At 45.3% G+C, this 22826-nt stretch overlaps 2 protein-coding genes across 3 annotated transcripts in view; one reads left to right on the top strand and one right to left on the bottom strand.

Annotated features, from left to right (window-relative positions):
• Positions 1 to 14131, bottom strand: part of LOC308583029 (uncharacterized protein) — a 287479-nt gene extending 273348 nt beyond the window's left edge. Inside the window, exon 1 of the mRNA XM_081186682.1 lies at positions 14039 to 14131. The gene's annotated coding sequence lies outside the window, so the exon portion shown is untranslated. The remainder of the gene's footprint in view (positions 1 to 14038) is intronic.
• MMS22L (MMS22 like, DNA repair protein) overlaps positions 7495 to 22826 on the top strand; it is a 77326-nt gene continuing 61994 nt past the window's right edge. The window contains exons 1-8 of one of the 2 annotated variants that reach the window (XM_081186540.1): positions 7495 to 7577; positions 11584 to 11777; positions 13622 to 13747; positions 17431 to 17483; positions 18712 to 18799; positions 18884 to 19058; positions 19847 to 19940; positions 22124 to 22254. In XM_081186540.1, the coding sequence (XP_081042666.1) occupies positions 11599 to 11777; positions 13622 to 13747; positions 17431 to 17483; positions 18712 to 18799; positions 18884 to 19058; positions 19847 to 19940; positions 22124 to 22254 (846 nt within the window). In that variant the 5' untranslated portion in view covers positions 7495 to 7577; positions 11584 to 11598. Of the gene's footprint in view, positions 7578 to 7678; positions 7722 to 11583; positions 11778 to 13621; positions 13748 to 17430; positions 17484 to 18711; positions 18800 to 18883; positions 19059 to 19846; positions 19941 to 22123; positions 22255 to 22826 lie in introns of those variants that run through there. The other variant, XM_081186541.1, reaches the window with a different exon arrangement.

Raw genomic sequence — 22826 nt, 5'->3', positions numbered from 1 at the left:
TATATCGTTGGTTTATTGGGGTTTTTTAAAAATTTGAAAGCACGTATATACTGCTTAACAAGTCAAAAATATCTAAGCGGTAATGATATTGGCAGTTTTGTTTTCAATACTTTCCCATTTTTTCCCTAGCACTTGCCTTTTTCAATATTGCCATACAGTTTAGAAGTGAACCCCATTATAACCATTGTGACTTGCTTCAAACTAAGTATGTATAGAAATTGGTGCATGTCCCTGCATGAGACTGGTGATGAACAGCTGCCTTCATTTCTGCTCTTGGGCTTCTTTGAAGTATCTGTCTGCCCTTTGGCTGTTGGACTCCATGGATCTTGTGTTCACCCAATGAGGCAGTTATTATGTTATGTAAGGGTACTTATTCTACCATTTAAGGGCTACCTATTTATTTTCTGATTGGATACTCTTAAATAAACAAAATGTGAAATGATTCAACATGAGAATGCTATCTCCCATCCCTGCAGCTTCATTCTAAGAAAAAAAACACATTATTTCTGTCTGAAATGCATCCATTAGGGACACACAAGGTGGACAGCTTCCTGGCTCTGTGTTCATTATCGTAAGAAAATGGACAATTCTATTTGTACCACCTTCTTGTCTTTACAAACCATGTTATCACACAGCTGGCGCTCATTCTTGCGCCTGTAGATTTAGCCAAGTATAGTGTTCTGTGGTAACTTGAGAGGTAAGTGGTGGAAGTCCGTATTATGCAACTAAGAGTGCAAAACTATGTATTCCCTTCCCGAGAGGTCCGTCCTACTGTGCTTAATCCTAAATAAGTGTGTGAAGGATTTTAGCTTAAATCTGCATTCCTATGCACACTTGATATTGGAGCAAACCTATATAACAGCCAGTTGTTGTTGTTGTTGTTAGCATCAGTCTGTTTTGAGAGAAAATGGATTGCACCGCCAGGGGTGAAGTCAAACTGCTGTACCAGCAGCACTTAAGTACCTCCCCATGGCACAAGCCTGGGCAGTGTGTATGGGGATCTTGGGCGGCCCAGACAACAAGACCCCCCCCCCAGCTTTGCTGATGTAGTCCAAAGGAAAGCAGAGCAATACGTTTGGCAGCAGTTTGGTTGCAAGAGTAGCTGGAAGGAGGTGTGCAAGGTGCCATCCATCTTAGGGGCTCCACTTTGGCTATGTGTAGGATTTATGTTATGTAGTGTAGTTTTCACCCTGGGCCAACAGGGGGATACTGTATATAGTTTTCACTCAGGTCTGTAGATAGTTTTCACTCAGGTCCGCGGCAGTTAGTTTAGGCGGGAACTCTGGGCTGTTGTGGTTACAATGTTGTCAGCCGGCTGCCTATAAATACAGGCCGGCTGAGCTGTTCGCAGTCAGTTCTATTCCAGCTTGTCTTAATAAAGAGCTACTTGAAGAAATTGCTGTGCCGGCTGCTATGTCAACCCACTACTTAATAGTGGCGACGAGGATGGGATGGATGGACATCAGAGCACAGCCAGATGCGGCCAGCCTCTGAACTGAGCTGAATCACAGAGCGAAATCACTGAGCGAAATCACTGAGCGAAATCACTGAGCGAAATCACTGGGCAGAACCAATTCAGAGCTGACTGTTCTGGCTAGAGCACTGTGTTCCATCCATCGCCCTTCACGCCGGCATCGGAATCATGGCTTCACTTGTGCCTCTACCGCCGTTTGCGCCAGCCTCTGAGTCATGGGACTCCTACCTCGCTCGGTTCGACTGCTACCTCCAAGCCAACGAGCTGACAGCAGTATCAGTGGATCGGAAGCGGGGCCTATTTCTCAGCCTCTGTGGGCCTGAGGTGTTTGAGACGGCCCGAGCATTGGTTGCGCCTGAAGCAGTCCAGGCAACACCATGGGACACGATCCAAGAGAAGCTCCGCAACCACTACGCACCAAAGCCGTCCAAGATTGCTGCCCGCCATGCGTTCTACCACCGGAACCAGGCAGAGGGGGAGTCAATAAACAACTACGCCACCGCCCTGCGACAGGCTGCAATGCACTGTGAGTTCCGAGATTTAGACGATGCCCTGATGGATCGAATCGTCTGCGGAGTCCGGGACATCCATCTGAAACGGCGTCTCCTAGCCAAGCCAGACCTCACGCTACAGAAAGCCATTGAGGAGGCTGTGGCCTCAGAAGCTGCTGAACGCTCCGCCCAGGAGATCCGCAAGTCCAGCAGCCCGCGTCTTGCTAGGGGGCCAGTTCCGGTGCATCATGAAGAGGCCAGCAGTGATGAGGCATCCTCCAGTGAAGACGATGACGTGCACCAGACAAAGCGGGAGCGCCGGAAGCTCCAACAGAAGTCCAAGGGCCAACCGGAATGTGCTGGCTGCGGAAGCGACCATTCCCGTGCCAAGTGTCGATTCAGAGACGCCATCTGTAGGAGGTGTTCCAGAAGGGGCCACATCGCTAAGGTCTGCCGATCGGCTCCGTCTGACACCCCCCCTTCATCGACTCGCAAGTTCAAGTCTTCACTCCAGTCCGCCAAGGAAAGTTGTTTCGCTCTCACCAACTGCCGCTGCCCGTCTGGAACCACGATTGACCAAACCGACTCGTCTACGCGACGCAAGCTGAACGTCACGGTGCTCATTGAAGGAGCTCCATGTGACATGGAGATCGACACCGGGTCTGCCCTGTCCGTCGTGTCATGGAGCACCATCAAAAGACTGGTACCCAGAGTATCCAAAAGGCAACTCGACTCTCACCGCGTACACCTGAGAGACTACCAGGGAAACGACATTCCCGTGGTAGGCGTTGGCCGGTTCCGGATCGCCTTCAAGGATTTTTCGGGCCTGCTCCGGTTGGTGGTGGTCGAAGGTCAGCGGCCAAGCCTCCTAGGGCTAGACTGGTTTGATGCCCTCGGCCTGGAAGTCACCGGCATTAACTGCATCTCTAACGCAGAGACTGAGGGTCTGGTCAAAGACTTTGCCGAGGTTTTTGACGGCACCTTGGGACAATATACTGGTACGCCCATCTCCTTTAGCCTTGATCCACAAGTCGCTCCCATCAAGCTTAAGCCACGCCGGGTTCCCTTTGCTCTCAAGGCTAAGGTGGACGAACAACTGGACAAACTGATCGCCCAAGGAGTTTTGGAGCCCGTTGACCACGCAAAGTGGGAAACCCCCATCGTCACGCCTGTCAAGCCAGATGGGTCGGTGAGAATCTGCGCTGACTACAAGTGCACAATCAACAAGGCACTTCAGCAGCACGCTTATCCGGTTCCTGTTGTCCAACACCTGCTGCATTCCCTAGGTGAGGGTAAGGTCTTCGCTAAGCTGGACCTTGCCCAAGCCTATCAACAACTGCCAGTCGATGATGCCACTGCTGAAGCCCAGACGATCGTCACCCACCGGGAGGCATTCCGTTGCCGCCGGTTGCAGTTCGGGGTGAGTGTGGCTCCTGGCATCTTCCAAAGCCTTATGGAGCGTCTCCTGCAAGGGCTTCCGGGCGTGGTACCATATTTTGATGACGTCTTGGTGTCTGCAGACTCACACCAGCAGCTGTTCGAGCGCCTCCGTGCCGTGCTGACCAGGTTCCAGGAGGCCGGGCTCAAGGTAAAGAGGGAGAAGTGCCTGATTGCCGTTCCACAGGTAGAGTTCCTGGGCTATCTTATCGATGCCTCCGGCCTTCATCCAACCACATCCAAGATCCGCGCTATCCAGCAGGCCCCCACCCCGAAGGACAAAACGGAGTTGCAGGCATTCCTGGGGCTGCTGAACTTTTATAACATGTTCCCCACAAAGCCACAGTGGCTGAGCCTCTTCACCGACTCCTTAGCACTAAGACGCCTTGGGCCTGGGGTCATCGAGAGACGGCGGCCTTCAACGCGGTCAAGGCTCTCCTTTCTTCAGACAGTGTGCTGGTACAGTACAGTGAATCCAGACCTCTGGTCCTTGCCGGCGACGCCTCACCTTTTGGCATCGGTGCTGTCCTTAGTCACCGTTTTCCAGATGGAAGAGAAGCACCGCTCGCCTACTTTTCCAGGACACTATCTCCGGCGGAACGGAATTACAGCCAGCTCGACAAGGAGGCATTGGCACTTGTGGCTGGAGTGAAGAGGTTCCATGAATACCTCTATGGCAGGACTTTTGACCTCATCACTGACCACAAGCCACTCCTGGGCCTCCTCGCCGGTGATCGTCCAACTCCACCAGTCCTCTCACCACGCATGCTGCGATGGACTGTTTTCCTGGCTGCCTACCACTACCGGCTCATCCATCGCCCGGGGAAATCGATGGGCCATGCCGACGCCCTCAGCCGTTGCCCTCTTCCAGCATTTGTGGAAGACCCGGCTCCAGCTTCATCGCTCCTTCTGATTGAGGATCTTCCGGCAGCGCCTGTATCGGCTGCCACTGTGGCCTCCGCGTCTGCCCAGGATCGCACCATCAGCCGGGTGCTCAACTGGGTGTGGAGGGGGTGGCCACAAGGGCCTTTTGCATCGGAGTTCCAGCCCTTCGCAACCAGACAACATGAACTCTCAGCTCATCGCGGCTGTCTGCTGTGGGGAGACCGCGTCGTGATTCCCCAGGGACTCCGTCAGCGCGTCCTGGAGGCTCTGCACGTTGGCCACCTGGGAATTGTCAAAATGAAGGCGTTGGCTCGATGTTACGTCTGGTGGCCTAATATGGACGATGCCATCACTGCCTGGGTGTCCGCCTGTCAAGCGTGCCAAGAGTCGAGGCCTGCACCACCGGCAGCTAAGGGACACACCTGGGAGACGCCAAAGACACCCTGGTCGAGGGTGCACATTGATCTGGCTGGCCCCTTTCACGGCCGGACCTTTATGGTAGTGGTGGACGCCTATTCCAAATGGCTGGAGGTCGCCCTGATGCCCTCCACCACTACCGAAGCTGTCATCCGGGTGCTGCGAGGCCTGTTTGCAACGCATGGGTGTCCTGATGTCCTTGTCTCTGACAACGGACCGCAGTTCACGTCAGGCACGTTTGAGCGGTATCTTTTGGAACTGGGCATCCGCCATGCCCTAACGGCACCTTTTCATCCATCCAGCAACGGGCAAGCGGAAAGAATGGTGCGCTCGACAAAAGAGGCACTGGCGCGCCTGGACCGGGGAGACTGGCATGAGCGGGTCGCCGAATACTTGTTCGTGCAACACATCACTCCTCATGCGGCCACAGGGAGGAGTCCTGCTGAACTGCTTATGGGCCGCCGCCTCAGGTCACCGCTCGACCGGCTACACCCAGACTTTGCCGTGGCTGAACCCCCAGGCTGTGCCAACGCACCACGGTCATTTGTCCCAGGAAACCAGGTCTTTGCCCGGAACTATGTGGGGGACATCCCTTGGGTGCCAGCCACAGTAGTGGGAGTCACTGGACCTCGCTCGTACCAGGTGGCACTCGAAGACGGACGTTTGTGGCGACGGCACATAGACCAGCTTAGGCGCAGGGTTGGCGACTTGGACACTACTGAGGTGCCCCCAACTGCGCTTGCGGCTCCAGAAGAGACACGTACAGATGGCGAGGCCCCACCTACACCTCCCTCGCAAACTGCCAGCGTGGAGCCGAACCAAGCCGTCTCAGAACAGACTCAGACCACTCCATTTGCGGAGGCTCCACCCACAGCAGCGGATCCAGGGGAGTTGGTTCCAACGCCACCTAGGGTCGCACCACAGCCTCAGCGAGAACTGTGTGGCCCTCCGGACTTGGCTACCAGTCCCCGGCGGTCTGGCAGAGTTTCCAAGCGCCCAACTTATTTAAAGGACTACGTTGTTGGACAGGTATCACTGTTGGTCTAAGTATGGGAATGTAACCGTTATGCTTTTGTGCCTAATTGAACCATTACGCGTAGTGCTGTATATAAGGAAACCATTACGATTGTACCTAACGCCTTATCTGGGTGGGGAGGGGTGTTATGTAGTGTAGTTTTCACCCTGGGCCAACAGGGGGATACTGTATATAGTTTTCACTCAGGTCTGTAGATAGTTTTCACTCAGGTCCGCGGCAGTTAGTTTAGGCGGGAACTCTGGGCTGTTGTGGTTACAATGTTGTCAGCCGGCTGCCTATAAATACAGGCCGGCTGAGCTGTTCGCAGTCAGTTCTATTCCAGCTTGTCTTAATAAAGAGCTACTTGAAGAAATCGCTGTGCCGGCTGCTATGTCAACCCACTACTTAATAATTTACACCTTAGGCTTTTCTTCTGAAGATATCCCAAAAGGCAACAAAGCTTTAGGATCAGAGTTTTCGTCCTCCTAGATGGGCTGCCCTCCCAGGTTGAAAAGCCCCATCTACCCCTATCTTCTCACTTCTCTTCTTGACTGTTGGACCCACTATTGGTCTCATCTGCTCAATGTGCCAGAGCCTGTCTTCACATGCAGGGGAAGTCCCTAACTCACCAAGGGTTTGAGATCCATTGGCTACCCTCACCTGGTTCAGCTGGCCAGTTGAAGCAGTTTCCCAGGGTGTGGTTGTAGCTTCTAGGAGCCACAGGTGAGTGCAGGATGAGGACCAAAAGTGAACAAACTACCTCAGGAGCATGAAGTGCCCTCCACCAGAGATACTACCCCTCCCCTTACACCCCAAACACCCCATCGCAATCCTGTACTACTTCCAGATAAGCATGGATATAGAGCTGGGCTGTAAGACTTTAACCCACTTAGCATTGTGGCCCACAGAAGCTCTGTGCCACCTGAAGCTGCTGGGGAAAAATGAAAAGCAAATCACCAATTTTTTCTGCTACTGATATGCTGGAGCAAAAACAATCAAACAAAATCAAACCTGTTAAAGAACTACTCTTGAGCATGTGCAACTTCTCATTTTAAAAACTCACATATCATAGCACCAACTAGACAAGTTGCTTGCTTCTGATAACCTGGTTATAAACACATTAGCTTGGGAGCAGCTACTAGTTTTAAGTATGTTGAGACACATTTTAATTATTGTTCCTAACTAGTTTTCATTATTCTATAGTTTACAATTGATGTTTTTAAATGTTTTAAGCTGCCTTGAACCCCAGCTTGGGAGGAAGGTGGGCTAAAAAGTAAATTAAAACAAATTATTAAATTAAAACAGCTCTATGCATGCTTGCCTGAGTCAACCAAAGTGAAATTACTGCGACTTCTAGGACGCATTTTGAGTAAGTGAGGAATTGCTCTTTTTGCCATTTATAAGCACGCAGGAACACAATGCGAGACTGCAAGGCTGTTAAAACCTTAAACCCACTAAGTAATAGCAGCAGCAGCAGCAAGAAGAGGAGGAAAGCCCCACGAGCAAGAGTTTGCTCCAGGCAAACAAACCCTGCAGGCTTGGGGAAGGAAAATAAAACGCAGCCCTGCCCGCTTCCAGGAGCAGCACTTAAGGAGAGCGCCGTTAATGTGAAAGCGGAAGAAGATCCTCTCGGGGCCTCCGGGTGAGAAAGCAAAAGGGGCCGGGCCTTCAGCGAGGAGGCTCTCCGGCCAATCGGAACGCGCTGCGTCAGCGGTTGCCACCTCCGGAGCAGGCGCTGTTACGCGGCTCTGGCGGCGCGCGGGAGTTTCGGGGGAGAGTTGGCGGCTGTTCTGCGAAAGGAAGCGGCGGGCGGGACGGAGGGGGTGATTGACGTGGGAAGCGCGGGAGGCGGCGGCAGGTGAGTGTGCAAGGAGGCGCTGCGGGGGGCGGCAGTTGCCTCCCCCCCATCTGACCTTCCCACTCTCAAGCGGGGTTTCACGGGGGGGGGGGGACGGCGAGTCTCTGGGTGCTGCAGGCAGAGCGTGTTTGACTGGGTAAAAAAGTAAGTGCCATGGCGCCCAATGGGACGTAGCCTTTTTCATGTACAGTAGTTCTAAACTTTAACCCTGAATCTGGAAGCCTTCCTCTCCCATCCCAGATAAATGCTGCAGATTTATACACCACCAGGGCTGGGAACCTCAGGACCCCGGACCCAAATGCAGCCTTCCAGATTTCTCTTGGGACTCCCCCCCCCCCCCGCTAGGCCTGCTTTGCACTCTCAGGTGTTTCTGCGTGACTGGAATGACTTTGACCTCCCTCTTGCCCGGATGGAGGGCAGAAGGGGATTTGTGGGTAGAAACAGCACAAAAGTACAGTGGTACCTCGGGTTACATACCATTCAGGTTACAGACTCTGCTAACCCAGAAATATTACCTTGGGTTAAGAACTTTGCTTCAGGATGAGAACAGAAATCGTGCTCTGGCAGCACAGTGGCAGCGGGAGGCCCCATTAGCTAAAGTGGTGCTTCAGGTTAAGAACAGTTTCAGGTTAAGAACGGAGCTCCGGAACGAATTAAGTTCTTAACCCGAGGTGCCACTGTAATATTCATTCATGCCCATTGCTCTGCCAGCTTTGTGCCTCGGGTCCCACCATTTTTCTCTCAGAAGGAAGTGCGGCCCTTGGGGCTCTGCACATTTCTGTGGGGCTAAGCCGCATCTTCTAAGCATTCATTCATTTTTATTCATTAATCTCCTGAATTCAAAAGGATCCCAGAGTGGTTTACGATGAGTGAAACACAATGAACACCGAAACGTGTACCGAATGAATACTGGTACTGAATATAGCAGCAGACATAGAAAAATCCATACCTCAGTGCCTTTAATCTTGCTGAGTACAGTAGAGGCTTCCTGTGCCACTAAAGGAGGGGATTTCACTTTTGGGGTGCCGCTATGGAGAAGGCCCTATCTCATGGCACGGCACAGTGAGCCCTTCCTGATGGTGGAAAAGGGACCCTCCACTGATCTCAGGGCTCAGGTCTGAGATCACATACACAAGGGGCAATACCCTACAAAGAAGGGTATACATTAGCATCATCAGGCCGCAATGCAATGCACATATACTGTGCTTGGAAGTTAACCTTGTTGAAATTATCTACCTCTGAAATAGGCTGTTCTGAGTATTTCTTAGTCACCAATGAGGGGAATACAGGCAGCACATGCTTAGGGGCTTGGGTCTTCTTGATTCTATTTTACAAATGCCTTTTACACCCACCTAATCTCTCTGCAGCCACCATGAATGCAGTGTACAAGCTCCTTTAATATGTTATGTTGCTGAAGGCACACATTCAAAATCAATTGATGTGGATTAGTTTATCTGCTAATATCTGTTAGTCTCTCTTTTGTAATCAGGTGGTTAGAGGTGAGAGGAGAGCAAGGTGTCCCACATACCGAGTGCATGATTATGAACGAAGTGGGAATTTTAAGTTTGTGCATAACTGTGAACATGGAATCAGAATCTACTGCGACAGTGTTTACTGTAACAATGTGAGCCTGTATTTGTCACATCATGCACTCTATCATTTCAAACACCCTCTTGAAATTACCCGCACTCAACTGATATAAAAATCTGCCATAGCACCACTATTAGAGATGAAATGATTTGCTAAGTTTATTAGGTGTCTGCTTGTTCATTACAGTGCTGGGCACTTGACTGTACACAATACACAATTTCCCAGTCTTTGTTTTGAAATTACTGATTTGCCAACAATAAGTAAATATTAGAAAATAAATTATAAACAGATGGTTTATTTATTATCCTTGCTTTGTAGTTAACATACCCACTTGCATGATAATGTTAATCACAATTGTGCCAAAGAGATTTTACTTGTAGCTTGATTTTCTTATGATAAATTGATATTTTCCAATTGTACACATACAAAAGACACTGGAGGAAAGAAGAAAATAACATTTCTAAATGCGCTTTACATTACTTATCAGACTTCATAAGACGAACCTGGCTGGATCAGACCAGAAGCCAATTAAGTCAAGCATGGTTTCCACAGTCAAAATAAAAAAAATTCCTTCCAGTAGCACCTTAAAGACCAACTAAGTTAGTTCTTGGTATGAGCTTTCGTGTGCATGCACACTTCTTCAGATACCTGAAGTATCTGGTATCTGAAGAAGTGTGCATGCACACGAAAGCTCATACCAAGAACTAACTTAGTTGGTCTTTAAGGTGCTACTGGAAGGATTTTTTTTTTAATTTTGACTATGGCAGACCAACACGGCTACCTATCTGTAAATGGTTTCCACAGTGGCTGACCAAATGTCTATGAGAAGTGCCTGAACAATATGTAAACACAATGTCACTCTCCTTTTTGTGTTTCCCAGCAGCTAGTATTCAGGGACATACTGCTTCTAATACTGGGAGTAATTTATAATAATCATAACTAGTAGCCACTTACAGACTTAATCTCCTTGAAGTTATCTAGTTCCCTTTTTTAGCCATCCAAGTTGACAGCCATTACTATGTCTTGTACTGTATTGACAAATTCCGTAATTTAATTATGCACTGTGTGAAGAAGAGCCACCCATTCTTGTTTCAGCTAATCTTAAATTGAGACATGTTCCTTTTGTTTATTTTGGCTGTACTCTTTATTTGTACACGTGCCTAGGATTGAACCCAGGTTTAGGTAGACATGCCTAGGATTGCGCTGTAAAAGAACTACACACAACTGTATTCAATATGACTTACTTCCAGGTGAGGCTGCTGCCTTAACCAGATAAACAAATTATAGAGGGCCTTGTAGCTTACAATTAGTATGTATATGTGATTGCCGCGAACAAGAAAAATTTGGAAAGATACAAATACACTCCATGTTTAAGATTTTAATCTTAATATAATTTTAATCTTAAATTATATCTAAAAGGCTTAGGAAAATAAAGGGTTTTTCCTGGGGATGAAAAGACAAAGCCGTTATCCAGCAGACCTCTGGAGAGATGATTCCACAATTGTGGCTGGGGCTCTAATTGTGTAGTCTGGTCTTGGTGGCTATATTATGCTAGAATTGCTAGTTTTATTAATAGAGAACCTTTTCTTAAGATGCTTTTAAATGTTATTTACAGTGGTGCCCCGCAAGACGAATGCCTCGCAAGATGGAAAACCCGCTAGACGAAAGGGTTTTCCGTTTTTGAGCTGCTTTGCAAGACGAATTTCCCTATGGGCTTGCTTTGCAAGACAAAATCGTCTTGCGAGTGTTCCGATTTTTTCCCGCTCCCCCCCCCTTTTTCTAAGCCGCTAAGCCGCTAATAGCCTTTTAGCTGCTAAGCCTTTAATAGCCACTAATCCGCTAAGCCGCTAATAGCGCTAAGCCGCTAAGCCGCTAATAGGGTTGCTTTGCAAGACGAAAAAAACGCTAGACGAAGAGACTCGCGGAACGGATTATTTTCATCTTACGAGGCACCACTGTATTGTATTTTATATAAATTGCTGTGGGAAGCATTTTAATTTTGAAAGGGAGTATATAAATTTGTTAAATACAAAAAACCCACACTCAGCTTTCTGGGGCACCACCACGAAGAAGGCCCTCTCTCTGGATCTCATTGGTCTCACCACAGATGGTGGGGCACCAACAGAAGGTCTTCCACAGAATATAAGTTATCCTTTTAAGCCTTATAAATTCTTCACATGCTCAGTGTCCCATTAGGAATTAATGAGGAAACATTTCATAAGTTTTGTTTCCTTATAAACATTGGGATGCTCCCCAGGTTGAAAACTTACTGCTATTTGGGATATCAGTGGACATTTATTTGCAAACAATGTTTCTAGCTTGGCTTCATGTTCTAGTTCTGTAGCCCAAATGTAATTGTGACAGTTTCACATTTAGAAAACAGAACAGACACAAAACATGTACTATGTTACTTCAGAGAGAAGTGTGAACAATGGATGAAGATTTCAGTGCTCCCTCGGCGCCTTCATCACTCACTGAGAGCTTAGAGATGGCTATGGAAGTGGAGAGACAATGCGCCAGACTCCTCAGTTTCTCCTGTGCATCAGACACCACAAACGGAGGGAAAAGCTTTTCTGCTGATTCTTATTTAGCAAGTGGGTCTCTTAAGAGGTATGTAAAACTTAAAAATGTCACCCTTGGGCTTTTGTCTTGAAAATACTATTGGGCAGGCTTGACTTTACTAAGAATGTTTCAGTGGCATAATTACTTTGAGTAGTATTAAAATCCCCTGTGTGTGAGTGTGTTCAGGACTGAGAGTTTAGAATGTTTAATTAGTTTCTTCTAACAGCTGTTGTGTGCCACAATGATCCCATTAGTGTCTTCGACTTTTGTTTGAATAGAGGGTATGGGAGCTCATTCATACGTTACTGACGTAGCATAGCTTGATGCTGGGGAAAAAAACAGTTTCGTTTCGGCTTTTTGTTGCAGTGGTAATAAATTCAGATGCTGATGCAGTGCCAGTGACACAACAGAACTGCAGTACTGGTATTGAGAAGTGATTGGGAGTTCTAGGTGTCCTATGCAAATGGTGCATGGATACATTACTAGTGCAGGGTCTTAACACAGGGGAGAAATCTGTAACAGCAACATCATGTTAGCAATACTTTAGAGCAGCTAGTGTTCCTTATATCAGCCAAGATTAAGGAGCTAGGGCAAGTTGTAGGGTTTTGTGCTCCTTCTCCATTCTGGCTCACCTTTCTTCCATTCTGTGCTATGATTTCACCAAGGCTTTCATCAGCATCAGCCAGAGCCAGGGCTTGCGGTTAACCAGGATATGAAGCTGACTTCAAAGCAGAACCTGCTTTGTTGAATTATATTGGTGCCAACACAGGAGTGTGCATATGTGTGTGGGTCAGCAAGTGTCAGTGGTATAGATAGTGGATAAAAGGTCGTGATCCCATGACAAAATGATACTAATTCACAAGTTGGATATATGTAGGACATCCTTGGGAGGAGCTTTCTGGGTGTGGAGGAACATGGGGAATGCCACCTGAATTTCAGTAATAATGGTATCCCCCTATGTGCCTTCTTTGATACTGTGGGGTCTGTTCTGCACTTTGTTAGACCAGGGAATTAAGGGCAGTGAAACGGGTAGATGACAGCTAGAGTGCAAGTAGTGAAAGATGTGCTGCAAAGCTGCCTGAGCAGGAGTAGAACAATATAATCACGGAAGGAGGCTCACTTCTTTGCACCAGTCGCATCCTCGAGTAGCCATTCAAGTTGAGCTTTTTCATTCACTTCTACTCCAGAGCATTTTGCCAGCTTCAGCCATTTCAAGATCGGGATAACCAGTCATTCATGTACTTGTAACCTCCAGATTGGATTACTGCAATACATTCTATGTGGGGCTGCCCTTTATGTTTGTTTGGCAGCTGCCTCTGATGCAAAATGTGGTGGTTCAACTGCTCCCTGTTACACTGCTGCTGTATGAATTGCACTAGCTGCCAATTAGCAAGTTAAGTTCAAGCTGCTTGTCAAAAGGGTATACAAAGCCCTATGCAGTTTGGGACCAGCAGGCCTAAAATACAGTCTCACCCCTTATATACCCAATTGATCACTGCTCTGCAGGAATCGGGTCTTTAGTGTGGTGGCAACAGTCCTTTGGAATTCCTGCCTGTTGTATATTAGGCAGGCACCATCTCTGTTGTCTGTTCTATGGCTACTGGAAAGTTTCGCCTTTCTGCAAGCCTCTTAAGTGGATATCTTTATCCCAGTCTGCATCTGTACTAGAACTGTGTTTATATATGAAATTGCTTTGTATTATTTTATATAGGGAACATTTTAAAATTGTTTTTACATTTTTCTTGTCTTATGGTTATAACTTATTTTTTATATATTTGTTATATTTTTAGTTTTAACCTTTGTGTGGACTGTATGATAAAGGGCAGGTAAGAAATCTAATAAAATAAATAGCATTTTAAGAACCTGTGAATAATGCTGCCTATGTTTTTCAGGGTTTTGCTGGGGCTGGATCCTTTTCCAAATGACTATGAAGAAGACATCATAGAGTTATTTGGTTTCCAATGGGTTACCGAAACTGCTTTAGTTGAGTCTTGTACACTTCTCTTTGGATTATTTAGGTATGGTTTTTTTAGTATATTTATCTCCATAGCATGTATACTGAGCCAAATTATTGTCCTCTAAATATACAGCACTTTTGGAGAGAGTGGATCTGAGGGCTTTGTTAGGGTCTTTCGAACATAAAACATTACTTTATTATTGTGGTACATTGTTGCTGAACCTTGGGAAATGGCCATGCTGTTGCTTGTGTCACACAAACACTTTTTTAAAAAGTTCTTATTGAGTAAACATGCATAAGTCACACTAAGTTCAATGAACTTTCTGGTAATTGTGCTTAGCATTACACTTACAAGCTTGTTGCTGTTGTCAGTGCAAAATGGCTGCAATGCTTCAGAGCCAGGCTTCCAGGTGAACTCAGCAACACAACATCAGCATAGTGCTAGTCCAGTCAGAGTGAAAACATGCATTGCAGCAATGCCCACAGCACAGAGTGACTTAACAATGTAACATCCCCACCAGTCATTGCATGGTTCACAGTCCAGGCAAGGGCAGAACCATGTCACTTGGCAACAGCACCACCAACCAGGGCACTGCATTCAGACAGAGCATCACCAGCTCTTCATGCAGAAGGCCCCAACTTCAATCCCTGGCATCTCCAGTTGGGGTGGGAAAGGTCCTGGTCTGAGGTCCTGGAGAGCCACTGCCAGTTAGAGTGGACAAGGCTAAGCTAGATGGAATAATAGTCTGATTTGATATAAGGCAGCTTCCTATGTTTCTATGGCTTTAAGATCTTTGGGGGAGGCCCTTCCTAGCATCTGACGTCCAACAGCTGTACATTAGCTGGTGGCATGGGCCTTCTCTGTGATAGGGCCCTAATTAGGAAACAGCCCACCCTGTGAGGCAAGGCGGCCCAACTTTTCATACCAAGTGGGCAGCAAGAGTACTTCCACACGGAACCAGAGGGTCACACACTGCCTTTGGCTTTGCTTGAGGGAGCAAGTCCAAAATTTGATACCACTGCCAGCCCTTGCATTGTCTTCCCAACGTCCCAAAGCAAGGCTCCGGACATTGGGAAAGCAGCTCAAAGGCTACCAGGGTGAGGGGGCATCAAATGTTGCTGAGGGCCGCCCCAAAAGGCCTCAAGGGCCACATGTTAGACCACCCCGCTCTGAGGTATGCCTGTTGCTGACTCTTTTTTCCATTTTGATGCCAGCTTATTTGCTTTTAATTCTTTCAGCCATTTGGCAGGTTATTAGCTTTTCAGCTTCAGGCTAATGTAGCCACCCTGCGGTTTTATAGGTTGCATTTATGTTTTTATATTTACTCTGTTGTTTGTTTATTGTTTTGTGTTTTAAATTGAGCTTCACTGTACCCTGCCCTGTATCCATTTCCAGTGGAGGGTGGATATAAACATCATATTATTGGGCATTGCCACATCATATGATGCAAAAGGGGGTGATATGCAGGGGAGAACTGAGAAGTAGACTGATGCTACTTAACCATTCTGCTACTCCAGGAATAGAAATGCCCTCTAGATGTTGTGGACTACAACTTCCATAATTCCTTACTCTTGGCCATGCTGCTGGGCTAGATCGAAAGTGTCGTCCAAAACAAATGAAGGGCACCACCATCTACCTTGCAAATTTATTCTCTCCCCTCACCAAACCATTTTAAATATATTTTCTCCTCAGGAAAGTTCTGGAAACAAGCCTGGCTGAGAGAAAAATAGGCTTGAAGAGGGAGGGTTTTTTTTTTTAAAAAAATGAGAGAATCTATGGTCACTGTGATAGAAAAGCACCCCTTCCTCCTGCCTTCACTTGTCATTTTTCCAACCCTACCCTGCATTCATGTTATATTAACATGTGTTTGGGAACAGTTTACTGATCCCTGCTTGTGGCTGGTTGCAGCTACATTATGTGGCCCATACTAATTACAGGATGAGATCATGGGGTTTACTTTGATGCCTGCCAGTTTTTGAAACATTGCTACTTCTCTCTTGGTAGTCATGGGGCCTGTGGGTTTATTGGTTCTTGTGTATGGGGTTCATTTCACAAATTGCATTTGCCCCAAACTTGAATATAATATTTTCCTCTAGTTCTAGCCTTGACCATAGCTATCTATTTAGCATCTGTATTACTGTTAGATGAGGCTACACTTCAGAATAGTTTGACATTTGAAAATTGCATCCAGTGCAGAACGGATCTGCCTGCTTATTAACTGGCATTTCCTGTAAAAGGCACCTTACTCCTGTTCTGTATGATTAGCTGTGGCTGTCAATTATTTTTTTTAGCAAAGCCGGGGATTCAGGCTATACCACAGCCTGGTTATAAAAAGTTGCTTAACCTTTTGTTGAGTATGTTGTCTCCTTTTGTAGCAAGTAAATTTAATAGCCCCCGGACAATGTGCCAATCAGTGCCAAATGCTAAATAACTTTAGCAAAATTTTCTGTTGAAGATACAGAGCCATACTTAAGATCAGAAAGCATATATAGCCAATGCCACATCTAGAGTTGGAATTGCATTTTTCTGATGCTTTAGCACTTATCTTAAGCTCATGGTGGGGAACCTCAGGGGCTTACTGGGACCATCAAATCCTCTCTGTATGGCTGTCCCTCTCTCTGGGCCACACCTCTCACCAGCCTTGCTCTACACCCTCCTGAGGTAGCTAGAATGTGTCATTGAACTGTAATACTACCTCTTTCTTGCCTGGGTTGGGAGATTATATAGATGTGTTTTACACACACACTACTTATTCTTTGGCAATCACTCATAACTGAGTAAGCTTGTCTTCCATGAACACGGTCTTAACAGTGAGTCCATAAGTGACTGTGGAGGACAATTCTGGATCCACAGGTCCTTCCACAGTAAGGACATAGGTTTCCAGGCCGGGGTTGATCACAGTGAGGGTTTGCCAAATGTGCCTTTCAGTAGGTGACCAGTAGATTCATATCTGCTGCAGCCTTCATCTGTCTTCACAGCCGTTGTAACATACCACTTACTATCTTCTGCCGGTTCTGCCATTGAGGACTTCTTGGATCATTCTTTGTCTAGCTCCTCCCCTTTGACCTTACCATCTTGGGTGACCCTGCTGGAAATACAAGACTCCCAACGGCTTCACTCACAAGGGTCATAGGAACGTGCAAGCCCACTCACTATGACAAGGTGATGATCCAGCAAGTGACCATCACACACACACACACACACACACACACACACACACACTTTTGCCTGGTTGGAATGTAGTTTATTGTACAAAGCCAAGAACCACATCCATTGTCCCAGCAATCACTTGCAAGCAGCCCTCTGGAAATTGCCCATGAGGAAATGAGGCCCTGAGACAAAAGCAAAAACAAAAAAACCACCCCCCATCTCTATCTTAAGCCAAGACAAATATAGACTTCCCTTGTAGTTTCTTCAAATCTCTTGTTTATTTCCCTTGTTGTGTTTCAGCCTGCCATACATTAACATAGTTCTGGTATTCCCATACTCTCTGTTAGTTAAACCAGGAATAAGCACTAACAAACTCTCTTATGTGGAATCATCATTATCTGTAGGAGGTGATCAAGGGATCAGGCAGAGCATGCAAATTGGCTTGATTTTTTTTCAGTTTTTTATGTACCTTTTGTTTCAACTGTTAGTCGATTTACCCCCAAGAATGAAGAAGCTATTGGTTGATTTTGATGAAAGAACCTGATTTTAGATTTCAAAATTTTGTTGTTTGTATGTGCTTTCTTTGTTGATAGGCAACAAATACACAAATTGGAAAACCTCATTCCACCAAGTTTATCTGACTTTGGTAAGTTTTTTTAAATGCTTCTAGGTTGCTTGTGCCTTGCTATATATCTTTAGCAATAAATATTTTGTTTGTTTGTTTGTTTTAAATGGAACCTTCCCCTTTCCCTTCCTCCAGTATTCAAAACTTATGAACTATACACAATTTCGATGCACTGACTTGATATTTCTCATAAGTGAGCCCTATTAAAAATTGCTAACCTTTAAAAGAAAAAGTTTGTTATTGCAACAGCCATAGTAACTCAACGGGGGCAGGGGGGGTCACAATTGGCTTTGTCCTTGTCCTCACCCATGGGTAGTGGATCACTTGATTAAAGTGATGACAAATGCTTGGACACAAAAGTGTAGCCATCCTTTGGCATAATGGATAAGTAAAGAACACCGTCAGTTGGCTAATACATTGCACATGTTGAGTTGGCATCCATAAAACATGGTCTTTAAAAATGTTTTGAAAGGTGCATGCCAAATCCCAAAGCTCTTTGAAGCATTCATGTGCAGATGGATGTACCCTGTCCTGGGATTGTTTATGATGAAGGGCAAGATAAACATGTTTTAAATAAATAAAGAGCAAGCATGAGACAGATTTATTGCTCTATACACAGGAAGATTTTTGTCTACAGTTTCCCATGCACATCCATCAGGGCAAAAATAACTGAGGGAGGATCAATCCCTACTCATGCATTTAAGCTGTTGGATCAGGACCAGCAAAGCTGAAGCATCAGATGAACTACAACTTGTTTCCTCCGATTCTATTTTAGCTTTTTGAGGTTCTTCTGTTTCCATCTTTTGTATGGAATTTCTTTCATTAAGGTACAGTTCTGACATTGTGTATACATCAGTGCCACTTTAAATAGTGAGCTGTCAGTATGTAGTAACATAACCATCCTAGTAGTGTTTTCCATGTCACAGTAGATCTCTTGGGTATTTTTTAAAGGCATGATGTGTGTAGTAAGCTGCTGCATGTAAACAGCTTCTTTGCAGAAAGGTTTCAAACAGTTGCCATGTGGCCGCTGGTTATTTCCCCTTATACGATAATGTTGTTGTCTATAACGCTTTAATTTTATTTAAATTGAGTGTCCATATGACGTGATAGAAATTATTTATTCCTGTTTGTTCATTTGTATTTTTTATAATCAACTTGCACTCTGTTTCCCCTCCAGTTTGGGGGAAATGGGTTATGTCAGTGCAGCATACCTGAAAGCACACATTCCTAATTTCTGCCTTGGTTTCAGGTCAGGCTGCAGAACTTCACTGGGAAGCCCAAAACATCAGGCAGCAGTGCATTCAGTTCCTGCAGTATGTGAAAATGTTCATCTTCAGGTAGGTTGTCAGACATGGTTCCTGTTTAATTTTTGTTTGCATAGTTGGTGCTGCATGATATTACATGTTAACATCTTCATTCAGATATCTGGTGCCACACGAAGCAGAAGATGAGTTGCTTCATCCATTTGAAAAGCAGGAAGCACAATTCCCTTCATTACTTGTTGAGGAACTCCATTCTTTGACATTGCACGTTGGACACCTGCATGAACTCTCTAGTTGTGTTCTTGGAGGATTGACTGTTCCACCACAAGCAAAGGTTTTGACTCTACTTTTTGTTGTTGTTGGCGCATATAGACATTTCTAGTAGGCACATATTATAATTTAGAAAAGAGGCATTATAAACTTGCTGGCCAGTTATTCTTGCAAGTTCTCTCTTATCATATTGCCAAGAAAGGGACATTTTGTGTATCCCACCAGGGCAGTGTTATAGCTTATGGCACTATATTAGCACTAACCTAAGACATGCACCTGAGTTACATCACCTAGTGGGACAGATAATTCCAATATTGTTTAGTAGTGCCACGGTGATATTTGCATGGTGGCTATATTTCTTGTGATAATGCTAATATGGCAGCAAAATGATTGAGCTGCCCATCATTGCTTTCAGTCACATACGTTTTTGGTAGAATATTTTAAAAGTCCACTCTAAGTAGAACTTAGTTAGATCCAGTCTTGTGTTAACATTTTGATAATAAGTTACACTTCATGCCCCATTATAAAAATTGCAACCCCACTTCCAGAAAATGAAAAGTCATTTTGCCTTTTGCCTGAACATGCGACATTTAAAACCAGGGGTGGGAGGGGCAGGGGTATACCCACAAACACACACATGGAGGTTGCTTTTCAAACCTTTGCATAGTTAGCCTGATAGTCCTGGTAATGAAGGGTTCCCATTCATAGGAATGTTCTTAAGCTTGTTCAACCAAAGTCTTTTTAAAATATTCTTCAGACCTTCATGCTAATCATGCACTCATCTGAAAGAAAGAGCCTGTGAACCTGGGGTTATCGGGAATATTTTTTTGCAATGTTTTCTTTTAATTACAGTTATTTTCCCCATCATGGCACCTGATGCATCTTCATCTAGACATCCACTGGTCATTGTTGGAAATTCTTCATTTTCTTGGTGAAAAGATGCCAAGTAGGTTTTGCCTTTGCAATTCAGATTGTTCTTTTGCATTATTTGTGTGTTGGGTTCTATGGGAGATGTTAAACTCTTTGGTTCAAAAAGCACATGTGCAAATTATTGGGAAAATAGTAGTCTGGAAAGTAAATCAGCACATTTTTTAAATTAAAAAAATCATTTAAAAAGTCAATTTATCTCTTCACAGCAAAACTCCATTTTTACATCAATTTAAATGACAATATATCTATCCACAACTTATTTTAAACCAATTAAAGCATATTATTTGTCCTATTGATTTCAGTGGAATTTCTGATCTATTTCTGCATGTGGGTGTTCGTAATCTCATCTTTTGGCTAAGAACCCCTCACTTAATTTGCACACATGTGTTAGTCTTTCAGTACAACCCTAAACCAAATCTATTACTTGAAAACAAAAGTTAGTCTTTAGTGTTCTTAAATTCATTTGAAAGGCTGGCAACCATGTGTACACACATGGCCAAGCCAGCAGGCCCCTGTGCAAATTGACAGGATATTCAGTAAGCCCTTGCTTATTGTCCCTTGGACATCCTCCCGTTGTGTTGGGAGTGAGTTGAAGTGGAGAAGAAACCAGCAGGTTGTAAGGCAAATCCAAAAGCAATGCTCAGCAAGCTAAAGGCTTCCATTCCAGTGTGCTGGTACCCTTCCAGTACAAAATGCAGGTCATTTTATAATGGGAGCCTCTACATTTTCTCCCCATTTACAGCTGAAAGAGTGCATTTCCCTGCCTGTGGAAGGTCCTGCCCTCTGAAATATTGTGCAGTGGGTTGGGGTGGGAAAAGATAAATACATTCCGTGGTGTCTGTAATTTGTGGAAGGACCACAGCTTAGTGGTATAGCATCCTATTTGCATGCAGAAAGCCTTTGGTTCACTATCTGGCAAGCCCAAAAGGAGTTGGAAGAGACATCCTGGAATGCCTCACATGTTCGTTGTAGATAATGCTGAACTAGACTGACCAATGACATGGCTCAATATAAAGCAGTTTCCTATGTTTGTAACTGCTCTAACCTAGGAAGGTATTTCTACCTCAAACTGGAGAAATTTCCCATCGACTGTGTAGAATTTCTCAATTCTGTTTGTGAATAAACTGCAAACAAAGTACCGTATTTTTCGCCCCATAGGGCGCACCTAGTTTTTTTTGGGGGGGGAATAAAGGGGGGGAATTATTTTTCCCCCAGGCGCGGGGCTGGGGCGGGGGAAGCCCGAGCTTCCCCCGACCCCAGCCCCCAGAACAGGCTGCTATCTGCAAGCCTGGGGAGCCTGGCGGGAAGTCGCGCCGGTCTCACCAGGTTTGTGGAGAGCTCCCCTGGGCTTCGGGATGCAGGCAGCTCTCTGGAAGCCTTGGGAGACCGGCGCGACTTCCCGCCGGCTCCCACGGCTTGTGGAGAGCTTCCTGAAGCCTGGAGAGCGAGAGGGGTCTGTGCGCACCGACCCCTCTCGCTCTCCAGGCTTCAGCGAAAGCCTGCATTTGCCCCATAGGACGCACGCACATTTCCCCTTCATTTTTGGAGGGGGAAAAGTGTGTCCTATAGGGTGAAAAATACGGTACTTCAGTACATATCATGGCTTTTATTCCTTGAATTGCTTCCATGCCATTGCAACAATGTATAAAACTGCTTTATTAACACTCACCCCTGGTCAAATGGGGTAAAAGCTGATACAGTCATACCTCGTGTTGCGTCCACTTCATGTTGCGTCTTTTCACGTTACGTCCTGCGGCAACCCTGAAGTACTGGAACGGGTTACTTCCGGGTTTCGCCGCATGGGCAGAAGCGCCAAATCGCGCTGTGCAGCCTGCGCAGACGCAGCGCTTCTAGTGGCAGACATTTCATGTTATGGACTGGCCTCCGGTATGGATCCTGTCCGTAACACGAGGTACCACTGTATGTTGTCAGAGCAGCATGGAGAAACATTATGATTTTGGCTGAATTAAACATACGCTGTAAAATTTCCTTTACCTGCTGCAAAACACAATGTCAGAAAACTAAGGACAAATTTGGGGTAATCCCCCCCCCTTAACATTTTCTTTAAAAGAACATAAAAAAAGATGACTTGCTTTTCTTTGCTTAAATAAAGTGAAAGTATGTATGCATGTCTATGTCTGTATTCATAAGGTCAATATCAAAGCATAAACTTCCTTCATTTCCTTTTTTATTTTCTAGGGCAAACAGTGTATGCTCACAGATTCTCAAATTTAACAGGTGAAAATTTAACCAATATCAGTTTGTTTGAAGAACATTGTGGAAACCTCTTCTATGATCTGATAAGTTTGGCAGCTAACAGGTATACAAAGGTATAATGATCATCTTATTTTGTAATGTTGTACGAGTGTTGCATAGCTGGCTCTTTAAAGCTAGACAGTAAAAGGAGTTTCCTATCTGAATTTAGCTTTTCATCAAATCCTTATATTTTAGCTTGTATTAAAGGACTATATCATTTAAAGACTCTTGGTTAGGAACTGTTTATTCACCTCTACTTGCCAGCTGAATGAGGAAATAATTTTGAGATGTATTTTTGCCCTGAGTTGAAATAAGCACTGTATTAAAGACTATAAGTAGCAAAAACTGCTGTAAGTTATACAAAGTTGTAAAAACAGCAAAATTGAAGAAACTGTTTGAAATCACAGAATTTAGCTTTCCGTGGCTTCTAATTCAGATTGTATGTAAACATATATATTTTTAAGTATTTTAAAACACTTTTCTACTGCCCTTCATCAGATTTTATTTTCTGCCATATTTGTATGCCAATGCAGTTTAAATTCTTAAGTATTAGTGGTATCATTATTTTTATATATTTCTAAGCATTCCATCCCCAAATAACAATTGAGAAAGTGGAAATAATGTTACCATTAAGATCACTCCTTTG

The sequence above is a fragment of the Podarcis bocagei genome (assembly GCF_964188305.1).
Source record: "Podarcis bocagei genome assembly, chromosome: 3".
Classification (NCBI taxonomy): domain Eukaryota; kingdom Metazoa; phylum Chordata; class Lepidosauria; order Squamata; family Lacertidae; genus Podarcis; species Podarcis bocagei.
This window is presented reverse-complemented; position numbering and strand designations above follow the sequence as displayed.